At 40.4% G+C, this 21,458-nt stretch overlaps 1 protein-coding gene and 1 long non-coding RNA gene across 3 annotated transcripts in view; one reads left to right on the top strand and one right to left on the bottom strand.

Annotated features, from left to right (window-relative positions):
- Window positions 1–1,126: 1,126 nt before the first annotated feature.
- Window positions 1,127–19,899, bottom strand: rgmd (RGM domain family, member D). Its single transcript, XM_077583831.1, has 5 exons — window positions 19,735–19,899; window positions 13,174–13,214; window positions 10,168–10,316; window positions 6,017–6,528; window positions 1,127–2,768 (listed from the first exon to the last, which is right to left on the bottom strand). The coding sequence occupies exons 2-5, from the start codon at window positions 13,209–13,211 to the stop codon at window positions 2,070–2,072; spliced, it is 1,398 nt and encodes a 465-aa protein (XP_077439957.1). The 5' UTR covers window positions 13,212–13,214; window positions 19,735–19,899; the 3' UTR covers window positions 1,127–2,069.
- The window catches only part of LOC144062453 (uncharacterized), a 51,454-nt gene continuing 39,427 nt past the window's right edge, over window positions 9,432–21,458 (top strand). For both annotated transcript variants that reach the window (XR_013296399.1, XR_013296400.1), the window contains exons 1-3: window positions 9,432–9,605; window positions 9,707–9,819; window positions 18,538–18,595. This is a non-coding gene — a long non-coding RNA (uncharacterized LOC144062453). The remainder of the gene's footprint in view (window positions 9,606–9,706; window positions 9,820–18,537; window positions 18,596–21,458) is intronic.

The following is a 21,458-nucleotide window of genomic DNA, read 5'->3' as shown; positions in this document are numbered from 1 at the left end:
AACTTTTTTCCCAAAAAATATCTTTGCACTAGCCCTTTTATTTGACCATTTATGACTGAAGCATTTTCAAATTAGTAGATTCAAATCTCAGCTGTTCACGATGGTAACTCGTGCAAGCCTCTGGCCAAGAGTTTTCAGACTGCATTCGGGTTTGAATGTTCCACCCTCCGTCTGCGGATGTGACGAAGAACGCTTGCCTTCGATGCAAGCAGCGCGGGTTCGCTTCCCCACCCGGGAGATCATGTTTGTGTGTGTGTGTGTGTGTGTGAGTGTATTTAAATAAATTAAAAAAATCAACTGGTGGCAGTAGCGATTCGAAATTGAATATTCTACATTCAGTATCTTTAAATTGAAAAAAAATATTCATCTTTTTTATTAGATGTTGGAGGCAGAGGTAAATTCGTTAACCTGGCTCTATGAAAAATGAAAGTGCATGTTTAAATGTGTCTGCAAACTTTATATTAGAAATGATAAGAGATGAAAACACTTGCTAATAGCTTCCTTTTGTTTTAATCTAGTAATATTAGCAATAGATGAGAAAGATTGCGCAGTGTCAGGTGAGGCTCCGCTGCTCGCTGCCTCACTTTTGTGTCTCGGCTATATCTTTAAATAGAACATTTGTAGATTTAACAATTTTGTCCGTTGTATTAAATAAGAAAATTATTAAAAAGCACAGACTACAGAGTTAAAATTGAAAAAAAAAATTGTCAGTTTAGTGGTTTTCTTGTATGAGGTATTATATATACTTGTACAATAATGACAATTTGTACTGTAAACTACCAGTGCTGCTGGATTTTAAGCTCCACTGCCTATTTGAAGTCAAAGCTTTCAGGTCTTATGGACTGAGGACCCCATCAGGACATAGTAAGAACTACAAAAAGGTATTTTTCAAGTTACATTTTCCATGTTTTACATATTAAGTGGCGTTTAAAAGGTCTTGACCCAAATAATGATTTTTTTTTTCTCCCCCAAATCTTAAAGCAGGAAATGCAGTGTCACGCTCTCCCTGGAAGGAGTGAAAGAAAGACGCAAGAAGGAGACCGCCTACTCAGAAATGTATGTAACTCACGTCACGTCTTTCCCTTTCAATCAATCTGGAAAAAAAAAAAAGACACAAACAGGGAAACAATTTCCAACACTTTAATATGTAAAATTACATATGGAACAAAACATTAGTTTATTTACTAAAATAGCCTACAGAACACAACACGTATTACAGTTAAAACTATACATCAGCCAATGTACACAATATGAAACACATATATACACTCTTAATATATTATTATTATATAAAGATTTTTTTTTTTCTTAACCTTTGAAACTGGAAGGCAAAACAGCTTGAAGAGGGAGCGTTTCACAGATGACCTCACACGTGTGTATGTTGTACGGTGGATAGGTAGTTTTTACATAAAGTTGTTGGAGCTTGTGTATTGAGCATGCCACGTTGCGAAATAACATTTAAATACACAAAACATGCTATTGGTGCTGTAAGTGCTGCTGCTACGACTGGAGACACTGCATGAGTATGACAAAGATGGAGTGAAATGTTTATATTTACAAAAAAACTGCTTATAGCGACAAATGACAAAACAGGATGTTGTGTTTCATGTGAATCCAAATTACAACAACAGATTGCAAAATGTGACCTCGGTGCTCGATCCTCAAGCTCTGGTGATGCTTCCACCTGTTTTTTTTCCTACGGAAGAGGATTAGGGCCAGTAAAGAGAGAGAGAAAAAAAAAAAAGGTTGGCAGGTTTCTCACTCAGAATTCTTACTTTAAAGTCAGAATTCTAAGATTTAAGTCAGACTTTAATCTTGGATAACAAATAACTAGAGCTGCAACTATTAATCGAATAAATCGATTAAAAAAAAAAAAGATCAAAGCATTAACAACACAAACGTGATTTTGTGCAATATGAAACAAAACAGCCACTTTAAAGTCAGAATTCAGAGATTAAAGTCAGAATTGTGACTTTAAAGTCAGAATCCTGCCAACCTTTTTTTCCTCTCTCTTCACTGGCCCTAATCCTCTTGCGTATTTTTCCATATAACTTTATTTTATTTTATTTTTACAAAAGCAGCACGATGAGGAGTAGGAGTGTGAGAATAGAAGCCGGGCCGTTGACGGCGACTGTCTGCGGCGCCCCTCGGTTGTGAAGACGCGGACTCCTCGGGGAGTTCTGCTTGAGTTTGCTGGGCGGCAGCGCTTTTAAATCCTCCAGGGCCCCGTACGCCGCCATGGAGAACTCCGGGTCTCCCGTGGTCAGCAAGTCAAACACGCAGGACTGGAAGTAAACGTCCTCCACCTGCAGAGTCTCCCGACACTTGGCGGTGGCTCTCTCCACCGTGTAGACCTGGTGGGGGGGCCGCAGCGGGCCCAGCTCGGTGGCGGCGCCCGACTGCCGGTGCTGCTGGCTCTGGCGGCCCAGCGTGTGCTCCTTGATGAGCTCGTTGCGCGGGCAGCCGTGCAGGCAGAGCTGCAGGCCGCCGTTGTCCTCGGAAAAGTCCAGCGTGTCCTCGGGCATGCGGATGGCGAAGGTCAGGTAGCTGCCCACGCGCCGCACGATGATGGACGTGCCGATGTAGCGCGCCTGGATCTTCACCTGACGGCTGGCTCCGGAGCCGCCGCGCTCCGCGATGGTCAGGCTGCCGCTCGAGCCGCCGCCGTTGCGAGTGCCGTCCTGAAAGGCCAACGGCAGGTCATCCGTGGTGGCCTGGTACACTTTCTGGTCCGTGCAGCCGTGGTACGACTTGAAGATGACCGTGATCTGGAAACAGTAAAAAAATAATAATTAATAACGAGAGCTGCAACCATTAATCGAATAAATCGATTTAAAAAAACAACACAAACATCTACAATCGTCAACTCAAAATAACGTATCGTTCTTAGCTAATTTAATATAGCCTATAACCTGCTAGCCAGTTAACAGCCAGCTCTACTGTACACTCTCATTTGCTGACGCCCACGTCACTCACAGGTCGGGCCCGCCTTCCTTTTTCAGCCATACATGCTTAAGTCACAGAAACTATAATAGAAATTGACTATAGCAACGCCAAATGGACAAAAATAATACATGCACCGGTATAAAACAATTTTTATTCTACTACTCGATTAATTGTTGACGTAATCTGTAGAATACACAATTCTAGAAATATTTGACAGCTGCCAAAACCAGCAGTACTTTTTAGAGGTGCAACAATTAAGCGAGGAGTCATTTCAAATTAATCAATCATTTGTGATAATCGATTAATCGTTTAGATACTTTTTTTTCATCAAAAATGAACCAAATCCTCAGAATTTCGCAACAGTAAATCTTCGCCAATGTTTGTTGTCCTCCATTGTAGCAGAATGTTTATCTTTGTGTTGAATCAAAATAAAACATTAGCTTTTACTTTGGAAAACAATGATCAAAATGTTGGCCCATAAGTAAAGTAATAAAATAAAGTAGTAACTGGATCATAATTAATTTATGTTTTATGCACTGTTAACTTGAAATATTTTCCTGTTTTTGAAAAAAGGGGTGGAAATTAAACCCCCTTTTTTTTTTATCTGATTTATCAATTAATCGACAAAATAACTGACAGACCAATCAATTATGAAAATAATGAATGGTTAGTTAAGGCCCCAGTACTTAATGTTTTTTTTTTAATGACTAAATATGCCTTAACTAAAAGGTAGAAAATCTAAAGCCTGCCACAGCACTTGAAGCGCTATCTGGCAAGTGTGAAAGCAAACCAAAAATGGTTCAAATCCTCTCAAAAGCCGTCCTGTCAAACAGAATGGCTCAACTGGCAAAAACAAATTTATATATATATATATATATCAAAATAAATTTTAGCATACTAATCTAACAATAAAACAGGAAAATATGACTTGAAATACGCTAACATACCGCAGCTAGCTTACACTTAAATAATGATGCTATTTCTTAATTTAAGATCAACTTTCTTATAACCAGTTACAAAATGTCAATGACAAATTATGGTTCATCTGTCCAGCATGATACCAGGCACATTGGTAGCATATTGAATTATGTATTTATTTCATCATTTTGTCATCAATTTGAAATGAGGACTGACGCTAATAAGAAACCGAAGGCCCCCTTTGTCCTCAATGAATCAACTGCAGGACCAAGATGGCCACACGGTGGCAGCAGAGAACCAAACATGTCAATCCAATTGGCTTGTTTTCCTGGGTGAAATCATCTCCAAGCAACCCCTCCATCCATTTGGGCCCAAATTATTTTTAAAACAACAATGACCAGCATGTTACATGAGCCACTATCTTTCCTTTCCTACCCCCCCTCCCCTCCCCTCCCCAGTCAGACTGTCGTGCCCGCGTTTGTGCCAGCACTGACAGTGATTTGTATTCCAGCTGAGCTCTGAAAACGAAATAAACAAATCAGTCGCTCCCGAAGCGGCCGTTTCCCTTTAAAGTACCTGACAAAGCGCCCGCCTCTGTTACGTTTCCACTTTTTGGAAGGGATACTGTACAATGATGGATGATTTCCTGTCTCGAGTCTGGCAAGTTGAAACCAACTCAGGAGGCGCTACAGTATGGCGGTAATGCGGGCACTGGCAGAGATTTCACCTCCACTCACTTTCAGCTTGGCATCACAAACACAAACACCAGCGATACTTTCATCTTGCGCGACTCGTTTCCAATTTTGTGCGTTATAGCAAGAAGGAGAAAAAGTCAAGTTTCTTCAGCTAAAAAGTTTTGGGCTTAATCTAGTGAAAGACACTCCTTTCCAATTGGTCTTCTATTTTTCCACATGATTCCATATTTACACAAAAAGTGCCGGGCTAATTACTTGAGCAGAGGGGTGACAAAAACATTCCAGATTGCGGCGGTGGAGAATGTTTGAGTGAGCGTTAATCACAACCATATGACCACCCGTGTGTTAAAGGTAGAGCGCTCAAGCATGTCAGTGATTCAACACCAGCGAAGGACTCACACTCCTCTCCCTACCCCCTTTCTCTTTATTTCTTTCTTCCTTTCTTTATTCCTGCAACCACCCCCCCAACCCCGCCCCCCACCCTTGCTGCGCCGAGACAGCAGGAATGCCGCGGAGACTTGAGAGGCACCGTGGAATGACGATTAACTTCACATGTTTTGGTGCTTTACGGTGAGGCTTGAGCTAGCACGCTAACGTTCCATAACATAGACGCCCATGCTATGAATGATTAGTTGCTCAAACTCCAGAAACAATTTCATTTTTTATTATTATTAGTTTTTGTTTTTCCAATGGGAAAGACAAATTTCTCTGATTGTTTTGAGCCTCTCTTAACTTCTTCTGTGTCGAAATGAGCTGCCTGTTAAAGTCAACATGCATGTAGCCTTTAGCACAGCGTTCTTCTTTAGCCTAATTGAGCTAGCTAGCTAATAAAGCTATCCTCAATTCTTCGCTGCTGTGGTGCCCAGGCCAAAGCACTGTCTAATATAAAAGTATTTGCTTTGGTACCATTTTGGTGGTGGTTGAAGTGAGTTGAGGCACTTTATGTAGTGCTTTACTGCCTTTTTGTGGCCTTTAAAAGGCAGTTGTAAGTCTTTTTGGCAGGGTAACAATAAGTCAGATTTTCGCTATTCGTGGTAGGAAAACTGTGGTGCACTTTTATTTGCCTCCTTGATTACAAATGATCGGTAGGGGTGGGAATCTTTGACTGTCTCACGATTCGATTTCAATTTTCGGGTCTGCGATTCCATTCACAATCCATTTTCGATTCAGAACAATTTTTGATTCAAAATGATTTGCTTGTACAGTGTATCCGCAAAACCACACTGCCTCTAAGTGGCCAAATCGTGTACCACATGAACAGCGCTCCCAATAAAGGCACACACAAACAAGAGCAAGACGGTATAAAATAATTTAAATAAAATAAATTTTGGGACATTTAAAATCGATTGTAAATCGTACTATCCGAATAGATTTTTTTGGCACAGCCCTAATGATCAGTATCGGTACTGAAAAAAACATATCGATCTCTCTCTCCATAGCACACAGACTATCCTTACCTTGCTGGTCGCAGTGGCGCTGGAGCCAAGCACGACGGGCACGTTGGTCACCTGCACGGACAGGAAACGGTTGTCGATCAGAGGCCACGCCCCTTCCACCTTGCAGGTCTGAAACTCGTCCCGGAAAGTCCGTAGGTGCGGGTCTCCGAATAATCCACAGTGGGCGTACTTCTTCTGCTGGCCGCCCGAACCGGCGGCGAGAACCCGGTTCTCGTAGTTGCACAGCTCCGACACGGCCGGCCGGGACGTGCTGGGGACCTTGGCGGAGGACGTGGGTCCGTCGCTGGAGCAGTTGTGCTGAGAGAATAGCTCCTTGATGCGGAAGACGGCCGAGTGGTAGACCAGGTCGCCGCGGCAACTCCGGGCTTGGCGACGGGTGCAGAGGGCGTAGGCCCGCAGCGCGATGCAGTAGTCCACGTCGGGCGGCGCGTCCTCCTGCAGGCCGTTTGAAGGCGAGGTCGACGCCACGTACTCGGCATTGCAGCGCTGGATGCGACACTGCTGACAGTAAACTGGAAAACAAAAGCAGAACAGTAAGCATTAAAGAGATAACCAAGATATTTGTATCTTCGTCCTCTGCCAAGGCCAAACAATCTTAAAAACAATCCTACATATTTATGACTTCTATTCAAATTCAGGAATTTGGCTTTGTTCACTGGATTATGGTCAAATAAAATTGATTGTTATTGGTTTTGAAGCCATTGTATAATCTCAGTGAATTTTCTGAAATCATTCATGGTTTGATAAATAATTAGTGCTCCCACTATTATTTTAACAATTCATTCATCTAATTATTTTTTAGATTAATCGAATTAAAAAATGTTCACATTTCCAAAATTTCAAATTGACAGTGCAGAAAAATGCACAAATATAAAGTGATTATGATTCACTTCCTGGTTTGGTAACATCCATGAGAACATTGTTTTCCCAAAGTAAAAGCGGATGTTTGCAAATGTCTTATTTCGATAAAACCAAAAAATAATCAATCTACTTTCATGTAGAAGTAAAGAAATCTGAGAATATTTCAATGCAAATGTTTTGGACAATTTTAGTTTAAACAAAGTCTCTAACGATTAATCGATTATCAAAATAGTTTGTGAATAATCGATTAATTGTTGCAATTTTTAAAATAATGCTGCTGTGGCTGTAGTGCAACTTTCCAGTGCCTACATAGGCATCCAATTCTTAACTTCACTTAACTTAATGGATTATTATGGATTTTAATGGATTAAAAATAAATACAAAATGACCCCTTTCTTGGAAAAAAAAAACAACAATGAAAATGATCCCAAACTTTGGTTCAGGACCCAATATCATTCCACTGAATCGACCAAATTCATAGATTGTTATGCCCACCTGATCAGATCAGTACTTGAAAAGTCTCCATTATCACCATCAAGTCATTAAAACCTTGAGCCTACGAGTTTCCAAAATGTTCTTCAAACGAGCCCTCCCAGAAATAGCAAGCAGCCTGTGTTGGTTATCCTGAGGGTGTTGAACGTGGTTTGGCTGCTGCTGAGATATTTGAGGTCCATTAAAATACACTACACGGCACACCAGGGTTTGGTGTATGGTGGTCAGATAACATGAGGGATATCACTCAGGGCCATGATGCTTGGGAACTTAAAATTGGAGTCTTACAGAAAAAATTATCTCTCTTAAGGAAGTGGAGGTAGAAAATAATACATGCAAACCTCCATTTTTGGAGGGTTTACCTTACAACTCAAATGTCAATAACTCGAATGTCACTCAGAGCATTTAAAAAATTATATACAATATATTCTATACATTATTTTCAAGGAATCAAAAATGCTGCCCAGTGGTTCGCCGTGCAATATTTTCATAGCCGACGTTGTGTTCTTCTTTAGACCACACACTAAGGTTAAAGTGACTCAACAGCACCTCTACTGGTTGGAGCCTAGTAGTGCACACCCTTTTGTCTTTGCCATGTGTCATGACATGATTAATCAACAATCAATTCTAAATAAATCGACCAATTCTTAACGATGAAAAAAAATGATTATCATGCCCCTGCCTAATCTATGCATTATTCACTTAGAAATTAACACTCTCACAATGTTTACAATTTACACAATTGATTCTTTCTTGGCCCATGTACCTCCACTCCAACTTATTTTAAAGACATATCCATTGTGTTCATTGTACAGCAAGTTTACAGTATTAATGGCTTGGAAATATTAAGCTAAAAAAATAAATAATTTAAGTTTGGGAAACCCTGACCAAGATAATCAATGACAACATACCATGTCATCAATTTCCGCCAAAGCTCACATCTTGGCCATGACACTATCAACCCTGTCCATGGGAATTTTTCGCACCACCAGATCTTCCCTTTCACAGAGGTGTGACTCTGTGTGCGTGGGGGAGGGCGAGGGGGGGAGTGACAGATGATTAATGCACGTCACCGCCGCAGCACTTCAACACTAGCCCTGATAAAACAGAGATGCGGTGAAGGAGGTCAAGCTGGAGGCATTCAACATCCCTCCTTGGAATTCCAACCGGCCTCGGCTGCCTCGTATCGGGGTCAGCGGAGTCTGCCCTGATTGACACCCTCTGACAATCATCGCCATGAGAAACCATCCGCTACGGTTCATCTCCTCAAATGACCACACGAGCTTCCTCTGGTACGACAAGTTTGAGGACCACAAGAAATCTATTTAGCACTCAACACGGTCATTTCTGTGGTCACAACGTGGCTTGGAATAACCACAAAGAGATGGTTATGATCACTAACTAAATCGGTCATTAAGAATGAATCAATGTGTCAAAATTGGTTGCTGATTAGTCACACTTTGAAGCAATGGAGGCAAATGACGTGCTCTACTTGGCTGCAAGCAGCACTGACTTGTTTATTCAGCCTGTTTTGCTGTTTAAAGCAGGCAAAGATGACGTCAGCTATGAGAAGTTGGGCCACATCCACACAACTCCTGCAATCAATTAAAAATATGTACAAATATATCCATTTTGTATATGGTGGAAGCCCTACTGTCTTATCAGAAAGCCAGGACCTTTACAAATATACAATAAAAATGTATCCCCAATTTCTCATGGAGCTTTAAATGAAGAAACATGATTAATTGATTTACAAAACTTTCCCACATACGTTAATATACTTAAAAGTTTTCTTCCAGTCACTTTATGTACCATATTTCTATACACAGTTTCACTGCAATACTTGATGAAACACGAGAAAACTAAAAAAATAAATAAAAATAAAAAATTCTACTTTGACACATTTCAACCTGTGGAACCAAATAGACGTTTTGTGTATGTGTCCCAAGAGGAGTATTTTCACAATACATAGGCTTTAATATAAACTTTTCACATTCTCAACATACAAACAAAATAATGAAGTAAAGCTATGACTTTTGGGGGGGGGATTAACAACTATACATCTTTATCCCTCTGAGACACCCTTTGTGGTTAAGTAGCGGTTTGGTTTCTCGTGTCGTGCCAAACAACTCAACACTGGACACCCCCCTCCATCTCCTCTATTCATGGCAGCTAATAAAATTAATAACTCGAGCACTAAAATACCGTCGGTGCGACTCGATTCGACGACAAGATGGTATACACGTTCCATTCACTTTTTTTTGTGTCTCAATTAGCCTCGTTTGCTGCTTTAAAAACGTCAAACTTTTGGTGTTTTTTTTTTCTTCTTCTCGACAGTTTGCTGGTTGCTCGTGAGCGACGCTAGCTAGAAGCTAACACCGCCCCCCACAAAAACTTCGCCAAATTGGGTTATAAGTTCAACGGGCGATGTTAATGTTGACGAGAACAAGGTATGTTGTTAAAAGATGCTGTGGTTGATTTGAGAGCATTTCCGACAAAGTGTTTGCCTGAAAGAGGAGGCAAAGTTGAGGTAACTCAACTCACGCTGCTTGGCTAGCAAAGTGAGGGGTTGGGGTACTTTGTCCCCGCGGTGGGCTCACAACTTTTTTTTTTTTTCCCTCCCCGCGATTGTTTAACGGCAATAATTAAAATAGTTTTAGTATTAGTCGAGCAAAACAACGCACGGAAACATTTGCAAGTTTTCGTTCCGGCAGAGTGCAGCGGAGCGCAGCCGCTCGGCACGCCGGGCTGGAGTGGAGCGGCACAGATTTGGCCGCCGGTTCGCACGCACCACTTACCTGGTGGATAGAGTAGCGAAATGACAACCATGGTCAGCGTTACACAGTCCCAAAGCTGCAGCTTAGCCGTGATCTGAGGTCCGCTTCTCCCCATGCCAATCCATTCAGTTAGAATGGAGTTCCTCGACTGCTTCTCATCGACGCTGCGGCTGCGGGGGGAATCAGAGCAAAATTCGTCTCCCTCCCCACAATCGCTGTCATTCAAAAGGGGCCCCTGTCTTCAGGGCGGTTCTGCGGGGAGGGGTTTCCAGTGGAGACTGGGGGCCCCGAGGTGATGGTTGGCCAATGGAGGACTTCTTTTTTCTTTTTTTTCTTTTTAACTAAACACTTGATATTTACATGCAGTGGCAATTTACTTGGGGGGTGAGGACATTGCAAAAAGTGTTTCATGGTGTGAGATGGTAATTGGGGAATTAGTTTGCTGAGCAGTGGTGGGCGCTGGGTAAAGAAGCCAAAAATGTATAGGCCTACTCAATTACAGTTTCTCTTGAATCGTAGGACTCGAGTAAAAGTAAAAAGCAGTCCTCCAAATAATTAGGTAAGACTAAGTATTCCGTGGAAAGTACTGAGTAACTGGTGTTTATTGCTAAAAAACATCACTTTTACCGACATCCATCAAGTTGTCCTTACTGAAGAACCAGTAATAGGCCATTTAAATGCTGGAGGGGGCCATAATTTTTCATCAGTGTGACCTGAAAGCCGCATACGACCACACACTTCCAAACTAAATGTATGATAAAAAAAAAATTGTTTTATATATCGGCTAAATACGTGCATACATAAGTATCAGGCCTGCTCATGTTGTAGTATAATACCCAGTGTGTGCGTGCAACTATGAAATTTCTGCCATCTAGTGGTCAGTGGTGATATTGCAAGTTAAAACTAGTTGATCCCCTGCATACAGTATTGGCTGTTTTGAACGTGTGGGTTTGCATAATGCAGATTATATGTCTTTTTTTTCTCTTTTAAAATATGTTTTCATATTTTGGATGTTCCCGTTTTCCCCGGCATTTTTGGTCTTGTAACTATTATTAACACTATTATTGCAACTTAATATTTTTAATGATTTTTTCCCCCATAATTTCTAGAAAGACTTTATTCTCATACCTTTATGATTTTCTTTCACCGAATTTGAGACTTTTTAGCAGTATAACTTTTTCATAATAGTAGGTCTTCTTGTAAGAGATTTTTCACATAAAATTTAGACTTCACAACTGTTTTTTTCCTGTCAATGTGGCCCTAAAACAAATTGCATTTGTTATTAAAGTTATAAAAAAAAGCACAATCTTCTTTTTTAGTATGTATGTAAGTATGATCACAGAACTGAAACAAATCGTAATTTTAGGTTGACTACATTGTGCTTCAGACCTTTATTTAGTACGAAGCATAAAAGGCATCTGTCCTCTTTTACACCCCCCACCTCCTTCCGAAGATAAATGTTGGTGTGTTTTCAGCATCAGGCCGGGAGGCTCTCACCTGTTGTTTTCTCACTCCTGAAGGTGACACAATGGTGGGTGCACTCCAAACTAACACTTTATATCTAACTCGGCTTCCATAAAACAACATTTTACGGTGTTGGAAGTATGACTTGCTTAATAGCTTGCATGATAAGGTCAAGATAGTACACGGCGGTTGTCCTTCAAAGAGTGATTTTATCGAAACTGGTTAGTTGGTTTATCGCACTCTAGGGTTGTTTGAGCTATCAAACAAGGGCCGAGGAGAAAACAGTAAAATACTCAAGTAGATGATTTTCTCACTGCAGATTTTTAAGCACCATTAGTTTTTCCATGACTTTTTCAGCGAGCGACTTGTATGTTACTCTTTCCCTTTTGTGGCCAACTTTCCACCTCACTCCCTTTTCTCTCACTCCTTCAACGACACTTCGTCTTTCATTTGCACAGCTGCTATGAGGCCGGACCATCTGCAAAGACGCGGCCACTCAAGCCTTCAGCCCTCACCTGGGACGGGCTGTGGGCTATTTGAGCCATGCGAAGCAAGAATTTTAATGCGCCCGACTATTACCTTATTAAATGTTGGCGTTATGAAAAACCCAACAGTTGCTTAATTGTTTTTATTTTTTCGCTCAAATTGGATTAAATCTTAATATGTTGTTTTGGTGCAGCTGGAACATTTGGGCTTGCTGACTTTATGAGAGAGAGGAGAAGTGAACCCAGACAGTTGCTGGATCACTGCGTCTTCTGTACACATGCCGGCCCCTCCGGCCGCACAATTGTGTGATTCAGGTGGCCTGTCAGCCTTGTGAAAGGTCTTGACGGGCCCATGTTGATGTGGGGCTGATATATTGAGTGGAGGGGAGAAACGAAGACAGCTCAACCCAAGTGGAACATTTGGATTGTTCTGAGCTACAAGGAGCCCTGTCACACTGGACCCAGTGTGCCAAGTTTATTCCCTGGAGAGCTTGGCTTTACTCTGTTTGTTCAGCTAATTTTGGGGGCTAGCTCCGTTGATGGGCTGAATGCTGACATTTTAAATCCACCTAAATGACATAGGCTGAGAGTATGTTTATATCAGAATGACCAAGTGAAAAAAATATATATATATCTATATATATATATAATTTACGATTTTGAAAAGTGTCATTCACATGTAAAATGACTGAAAATACTGTAATTTGCATGCCAGGCCAGTAGTTGGCGAAGTTACTATAACGTGGATGCACATCAGCTACTTATTTGTTATCGGAATCACATTTTTTAAGTCAAAGAATCGAAAACACGCCTGTCTATCGGTCGGCAAAAAACGGGAATGGGTCAAATCTAATAAATCCAAAAGGGATTTTTGTCACTGGTGTCACTTGTTCATGACTAATGTCCAGTATGTGCTCAGGTATTTGACCAATTACATGTTGTCATAGCTATCCTAATAATAAGAATTTACAGAATCATATAGTGTGGTTAATCAAACTACTGGTGGAAATGCTGATTGGGCTGTTTTGGGGTCCGAGTTAAGGTACATTGGAGCATTTTCAAATGCAACTCCACTCACCTGCGTTGCTCTTCATCCTCCAGACCAGTTGACTGCATTTCCTAAAAGGACAGACAATTATTTTGGATTAGAAGAACAGGATAGTCAATGTCACTGAACGTCATATTCATTAGAAATGTATATTGATCAAGCTCCTACGTTTTGTATAATGTTAGCATGATTTAGCATGATGCTATTAACAAGCTGACTGTGTACTGTTAAATATATTTTTGAATATCTGAAAGGTTTTTCAGCAGACATGCTAAGATTGACGACATCCAACTACACACATACTGTAAGTCTAAATATTTATTCAAGAAACTATTTGTCTGTTTCCACCTCCATTGAAGAAAGACAAAACACCTTTTGTAACGTCACTGAAGGCGTCAGCGGGTTTCGCAAAGGGACATCAATTCGAGGGACACGCGTTCAAAGTGATTTAGAAAACAGAATATACATGATCAAAATGACTCCTTTAATCAAATAACTTGTCGGTAATATAGCCATAGAGTTTAGAATTTTTTTTTTTTATCAAGCACTTGCCAAAGTGAGAGGGAAAAGGTATAAGAGAGGCAGTATCTCCTTGTAGTTAGTAGTAGAGTGATTCTGATGAAGACACGAAATGCACTTTATAGTGATCTTAACCCAAGATATTAAAAACAAGCTCGGGTCATGATAGGGCAGCGAAATTAAAGTTATAGAGCAGAACATCCGCAACCTGGGGAGCTACTAATGAATGCGAGACTGATGATCAGTGAAGCAAACAGCTAATTGATCCAGGTGGACGGTAAGGATGACTTCAACAGATGAAAGGAAGTCCTGGACTGCTTGTCAGACTTCATATGAGGAGAAAGACCTCTTTCTTTTGCCACGTTTCCTCATGAGCGTATTGCATTGCATATCTTAGAAAATAGCAACTCTAGAGCAAACTGAAATACTTTTTAGGAACGAAACGTATCACTTCTGGAGTCGTATATGCTCTACATAAGGGTTTCTTCTACGAGAGAACTTTCAAAAACTAAAGCAAACGAGAGCAAGTGAGAATGTCGAGTGAAGCGAGAAGGAATGGGGGATGGGTGGAGGAATGGGTGGGTGGGGTGTAGAAAGGGGGAGTTGAAGGATTGGGTTTCCTCTGACTGTGTGTCTAGGCAGCTCCACATGTTCCTCATTACGGTCCTCACACTGTGGGACCAGTTCCACACCGGGATGCTTGTTTTTGTTATTAGGCCCAGTGTGCTGTGGTCTGGCGGACAAGGCCTGAAAAGCACCGCCGGCTCGGGACTGTCACAACGTGCAACTGTGCTGACATTACGCGCAGTATCCGCACCAGTGCCCTCAGTGTGTTTGTACCCTATTTATACACATAGCGGCTGGCGTGTTTATTTACTCCACTACAGATGTGGGGCGGGGGGCTCCGTTTGTATACACTCATGAAATAATAGTAAACAATATTGTTTGTACTGTATATTACAAATTATGCAAAGTAAAAGTGCAGTTTCAACTAAATATAACGTGGCCCCAGAACATACACTTGGTCATACTACTTATAATATTGGCAAAATTTGTGTTGCGCAAAAATCAGATTATGCTCTTATTTAGGTTTTTTAAAACCGGAAAAGACCCTTGGGTTACCCCTTTTCCCTTTCTGTGCATGCTCGTTTTCACATATTTTCCGTTTCTACAATGAAAATGCCGCAGTGTGTATCTATACGCACATATATACCGTACGTTTATGTTAAGGCCTAGATACACCAATCCAACGTTGGCCAAATGTGGCCTACCACCAGACGTCGGCACGTCGCGTAGAAAAATGACGTAAATACACACCGCACCGACCCCGACTATTACATACCTTCAACACATAGGCGAGAAGTACTTCCCCTCCATACCATCGGCAGCAGTAGTCATCTTAAACGCAACCGAAAACCCCTTTACGGTGGCGGGATATAAAAACATAAACCATGCATACCGGTTATTTTACGATGTCCTCCCACGTGAATGAAACCATCCGGCTTTTTGCACAGTATCGTATATAAAAGTAAATCCAGTCGCGTCCCCATGTCATGCCATAGTTTGACTTTTTTACCTTTGTCGGCATACCCTTTAACGGTAATATCATACAATGCCGGTCTCTCTTGAACCAAAGAGACAAAGTCATTTTCCCGATCTTCTGCCCAGACAGACATTGTACGTTCAAATGCGGAGGGTACAGCAGGGTGACGATGCGCAAAATGAGCGGGAAACTGTTTATCTGCGTTTGTCACTTCCGCTTCTTGCCCCTTGCGCTGATTCACTAGCTAACAGCCAATCACAGTGATGAAATGCCGCGACACAGATTAAACATGGGGAGTTTGCTGGAACCGCCCCCCTTGACGTATTCCAACTCGATCCGACTTTACGACAGTAATTTATACACTAATCAGATGGCGCATGCTGTCGGCCTAATGCCGTCTATAACACGCGACGTCGGATTAGTGTATCTAGGCCTTAAGTCCGCCGGAAATACTCCAAGTAGGGGTAAACAAGCATAATGATAACCACACTTTTGGAGCAAGGAGGAAACAGACTACTTTATTTTGTGTGGTCAGTGACATAAATATAATGCCTTTTATTGAACGTAGAAAGTTAAAAGCGGAATTAACGTCTTCGTATTTGCGTAATGATGCTGTTTGCGTGTCGCACTTTCGAACAGGGTATTCCAACTGAGCACATTGACCATGTATACGGGAATAACTCATGTAAACAGGTTATCCCGATTGTTTCAGAAACCTGAATTTTGACCTTAACCCGAATATTGACTGCATGTAAAACAAAGTCACTGTCTGTCCAATATTTGACAGACTGTTTACGTGCCCCAATAAGTGCTACTATTTTTGTTTGTCTCAGAGTTTTAATGTGTTCAGCAAGCCTTGAGAAAATGGATGGATGGGGGATGCTAACTGTCTCAAAATATGTTTATTTCTTCTTACGTTGACAAGATTTCTGCTCGATTGTACATCATCGACCTGTCCGTTCTTGCTGCGTGTTTACACGGCCGCTTAAACCTTCAACAATATTGTTTACCAGGAAATGCCATGTTTACAAAGTGATAAAAATGCAAATTGTATCAGGAAATTGTTGATCTGTCCTGCTTCCGACACTTTGCTCCATTTCATGCTCATCCAGAGCCGTCAACTCGGAGGCGTGTCACGTTTCTGCCGCGGGGCCGACATCAGAGATCGCAATCACGTAGCAACACGCGCCCTTTGCAGCCTCAGCTACAAGAGGACACACTTATTGAATTTTAAACAGGAAGCGTAACAAATTGGGCTGTTTTGTTTGTTTCGAAGAACTCTGAAATGAAAAGGCTGAGACGAGGAATGAGATAGCAGGTTCAGAAAGTGAGTGTGTGTCAGTCCGGTTCGGGTCTCTCGCCTGTCGAGGAGATCTGTTATCTCGGCAGAGATAAGGGCAACTGCGGTGTGAATGCATACGGGCTAACGGTGATAGCATCTCCTCTCAAGGATCCCACTTACGGGGACCCTGAATGATAGCTGACAGCACAGACAAGGGAGTGGGCGGGTGACTGCAGTGTTTTTATAGGAACCCCTCAACAGGTATCCAAGCAGTTTGTTTGTGCTCTAATGTGGGCCTTCTCCTTTGAGTAAACAACAATTATCATATGTAATCATCTCAGACCTAGTGCGTTCATTCATTTGTTTTTATATAAGAACACTGTAATGTCCAAAGTAGAACACACTCATTTCAGCATTATCACTATCAACAAATGTAAGCAGAAGTAAGAACAAATATAACACACGCTTAGCTTAAGTGTCACTGATGCACCTCACACATCTTTTTTTTAACTGTTAACTAACAAATTATCATAAACAAATGAAATTCAACCACTAATGCCAAACATAAGAATACATACTACATACGCTATCTTTTGAATGACTAGCATATAGCTACCTACTAGCAGGCAGCTAGCACAGAAGCTAACACAGCATTCTATGTATTTACTGCAACAGATGCAAATACATTTTCATTTTTATTTTTCGTTCAGAAAATGACTCCTGCTTTTATCAAGCCAACGGGAGTTTGAACAAAAATAGGAAGTCAAAAACGAATTTTGTGTCACTGATGCACCTCACACATCTTTTTTTAACTGTTAACTAACAAATTATCATAAACAAATGAAATTCAACCACTAATGCCAAACATGAGAATACATTCTACATACGCTATCTTTTGAATGACTAGCATATAGCTACCTACTAGCAGGCAGCTAGCACAGAAGCTAACACAGCATTCTATGTATTTACTGCAACAGATGCAAATACATTTTCATTTTTATTTTTCGTTCAAAAAAATTACTCCTGCTTTTATCAAGCCAACGGGAGTTTGAACAAAAATAGGAAGTCAAAAACGAATTTTGTGTCACTGATGCACCTCACACATCTTTTTTTAACTGTTAACTAACAAATTATCATAAACAAATGAAATTCAACCACTAATGCCAAACATGAGAATACATACTACATACGCTATCTTTTGAATGACTAGCATATAGCTACCTACTAGCAGGCAGCTAGCACAGAAGCTAACACAGCATTCTATGTATTTACTGCAACAGATGCAAATACATTTTCATTTTTATTTTTCGTTCAGAAAATTACTCCTGCTTTTATCAAGCCAACGGGAGTTTGAACAAAAATAGGAAGTCAAAAACGAATTTTGTGTCACTGATGCACCTCACACATCTTTTTTTAACTGTTAACTAACAAATTATCATAAACAAATGAAATTCAACCACTAATGCCAAACATGAGAATACATACTACATACGCTATCTTTTGAATGACTAGCATATAGCTACCTACTAGCAGGCAGCTAGCACAGAAGCTAACACAGCATTCTATGTATTTACTGCAACAGATGCAAATACATTTTCATTTTTATTTTTCGTTCAGAAAATTACTCCTGCTTTTATCAAGCCAACGGGAGTTTGAACAAAAATAGGAAGTCAAAAACGAATTTTGTGTCACTGATGCACCTCACACATCTTTTTTTTTTTAACTGTTAACTAACAAATTATCATAAACAAATGAGATTCAACCACTAATGCCAAACATAAGAATGCATACTACATACGCTATCTTTTGAATAACTAGCATATAGCTACCTACTAGCAGGCAGCTAGCACAGATGCTAACACAGCATTCTATGTATTTACTGCAACAGATGCAAATACATTTTCATTTTTATTTTTCGTTCAGAAAATTACTCCTGCTTTTATCAAGCCAACGGGAGTTTGAACAAAAATAGGAAGTCAAAAATGAATTTGTGTGGGCTTTTTTCTTCTTCAATTTTCCGTGACTCTTCCTTCCTTTTTCCTTTCCGCAGAGCAACTGTTGACACTGCTTCAAGATCCGTGCACGTGGATAGACAGTCAACTGACAAGGTAACCCTAGCTCAGGGGTGATGGGGTCACGCAGACCTGATGAGGGATGATGAGTAAAATAAATGCAGAGCAGCACACAGAGGGACCTGTGATGTTCTCAGTCCAAGGGGTGGGAGGGAAGAGTTCAGGCCCATTTGAACTTTGACCTCAGCAAACTGCCTTTGTGTGCATGTGTTTTGATGTTGTATCCTTAAATGTAAGTCTAACCTAAAAATGGTAATGTAATCCTCACCTATTCTTTTCTACATCGCATTCTGTTTTTCCCATAGAAAATTATAAATTAGTTAAACATGTAGAGGGAGATTTTTGTATGTGCCTGGGAGGTGAATCTCTTGACACTAAGGCTATACACAGCTGAATTTGTAATGTACATTTTGCTCTTTTGTCATAGATGCCAACATATTGACATTTGAGCTATATTGTACTGACCACCCAGGAATCAGTACTACTTTCCTATGTTGCAATTAGTGTGATTCCAGAAATGGTTATTTTGCCACTCTTTAGTTTAATGTGCATTTGTTACAATATGAGTAAGGCGTGTAAGCCCGATCTGTAGTTAGTATGCAACAGTTGGTATTATTTCTGCCCGGGCCCACCCAGATAACTCGCCCGCACCACAAATAGATGGGCAGACAATAAGTCACTGCAGGATACATATATATTTAGCCACTTTAATCTCTAAAGGTTTTAGCCCAAGAAGGCATTCAGGGAATGTTACCTCGAGCTTGACTTGGTTTTCGGATGGTAAATGTGGAGGAACGTGGCAAGCGTGTGCGGAATTACCAGCCGTCTTGACTTATTGGGATGCACTCTGAACTTTCATAGAGTGAATGAACGATACGCAATGCTGGGAAATAACAGATATTCTTAAAATGATTTGGAAAAATGTAAATGAGTTACATTGGTCCATTCAGCTCAAAGGTGGAAAATAGACACTACAAATGACCTTACTGCTCGTTTCAGTTACCCTCTTTTTTTCTTGGTCTCCTTTTTACATGTGATTTCCAGACCATTTTTGTGCCATTTTTTATTGACTAATAGCATTACTATCCAGTCATCAGTGACCGATCTCTGAGAAGTATTTACTCAATGAGCATCTTCAGATGTAATGCAGAAAAAGAAAACAACAGACAACTTACCTGCTTTTGGTATACGCTGCTATATGCGAGTTGAAGCGCCGCTCTCGAACAGCAGTTTCAATTGGCAGTTAGCCCCTTGTTCCCCGACAACCTCCGCTGGCCAACTAAGTACTAGGACAGCCACTGGGACAGATAGCCATTGGAATCGAGGCACATGACAGCAGCTGTCTGTTTCAAGAATCGGCACTTTGATTAGAGTAGGATGGTAGTGAGCGATGAGGCCTAATTCCAACATATCTGGGTTGGGCGCTTCGCAGCGAATGGAAAAAAGATTGAAGCACATTAATCAGATCGTCGCATGCTTGCAAACAACAGAACTGCGCACACGCGCGCGCACATGGCTACATTTGTGCTTCTTGGGGTTTATAGATTATTGGAAGGCTTGAAAGCATATGTCACTTTTGGAAAGCGTCCTGTATTCTCTACAAATTCCACGGGACAAACAGAGGAGCGCAGTGGCTGGTTGGCCCCAGCGTAAGCCGAGCATGTGTGCAACGTGAATGAGAGGTCTGTCTGTTGATCCGCATCCAACCCCCAGCCCCACCTCCATTTGTCTCTCCACTTTTATGGCATTTTTTTTTATTTTTGCACCGATTGCAAACAATCACCCAAACATAGCCTATACACGCATCAAAATATTTGCCAGAGTCCAAACGCTCACCAATGCATCATAAAACCTTTTTTTAATTGAACAAACAATATTTTCTGTATTGTTTTTAACACAAGAAGTTATCAACTTATTCATTCTAACGATAACACATTATAACTTAACTGACAAAGGCGGGCTCAAATGACGTTTAGCGTGGAAGCGGTGCGTGATATTTACTATACAGTGGTACCTCGGAGTTTGAACACAATTTGTTCCTGTGAAGTGTTCAAATTCCGAATTGTTCAGCCTTTGAAACATTTTTCCCCATAAGAAATCATGTAAATGCAATTCTTCCGTTCCTAAACTCCAAAAACAGAAAATTACTATTTTTAATTTCTATTTGTGTAGAAAAAACATGTGCACCCTGTACAGTATTTAAATAAATAAAAATTATCCTGTCACTAATCCTTGCCTCAATGGCGGCGACTAAGATACACTTTTGTACACATATATAATCACTAAATGACGACAAATAGTAAGTAACAGACTAACAGGAGAAGATGGAGAAGATATGCTAACTGCTAAGCTAACGTGGCAAATTAGTGATATACCAGCAGGATTAGTGCTTAGGTAGCAGAATGAAATCATGAATTAGAAACAGCTAATTAGCAGGTCAATTAATACTGTTTCTAAAGAGAAAATAACAGCTAAAAATTAAAAAAATAAGTACATTACCGCATATGTTGCAGCAGGAGGAGCCTTTAAAGTCAAGAGTATGTAAATATTTAGTATAGCCTATTAAATATTTATGATAAATTTTATTTGTATTAATTTTCGCTATATAGTGTTGAGTTTTAATTTTAATTTGTGGCAATTTATTATTATATTATATTATTAGTATGGGATTTTTTTTAATAGGTTTTAGGTGAACTAATGAATACACACACACATGCACATACACATACTCACCCATATACAAAAAAAAAAATAAAAATAAAAATATATATATATAAAAAAGGAGAGCAATGATGACATGTCGAATCGAATGAACAATACTGAGCTCTCCATATAAAAAAAAAAAATAATAATTTGTGGGATTTGCACAATAAATTTTCTCAAAATTATCTTGTATCTT

The sequence above is a fragment of the Vanacampus margaritifer genome, chromosome 13 (assembly GCF_051991255.1).
Source record: "Vanacampus margaritifer isolate UIUO_Vmar chromosome 13, RoL_Vmar_1.0, whole genome shotgun sequence".
Classification (NCBI taxonomy): Eukaryota; Metazoa; Chordata; class Actinopteri; order Syngnathiformes; family Syngnathidae; genus Vanacampus; species Vanacampus margaritifer.
Note: the sequence above shows the minus strand (reverse complement) of the source record. Positions and strands in the feature narration are given on the sequence as shown.

Coding starts and splice junctions, on each gene's coding strand:
- rgmd (XM_077583831.1), bottom strand. CDS start 13,211: ATGCAGTCAACTGGTCTGGAGGATGAAGAGCAACGCAG. Junction 10,317..13,173: donor GAGGATGAAGAGCAACGCAG/GTGAGTGGAGTT, acceptor TTCCCCCCGCAG/CCGCAGCGTCGATGAGAAGC. Junction 6,529..10,167: donor TTCGCTACTCTATCCACCAG/GTAAGTGGTGCG, acceptor TTTGTTTTCCAG/TTTACTGTCAGCAGTGTCGC.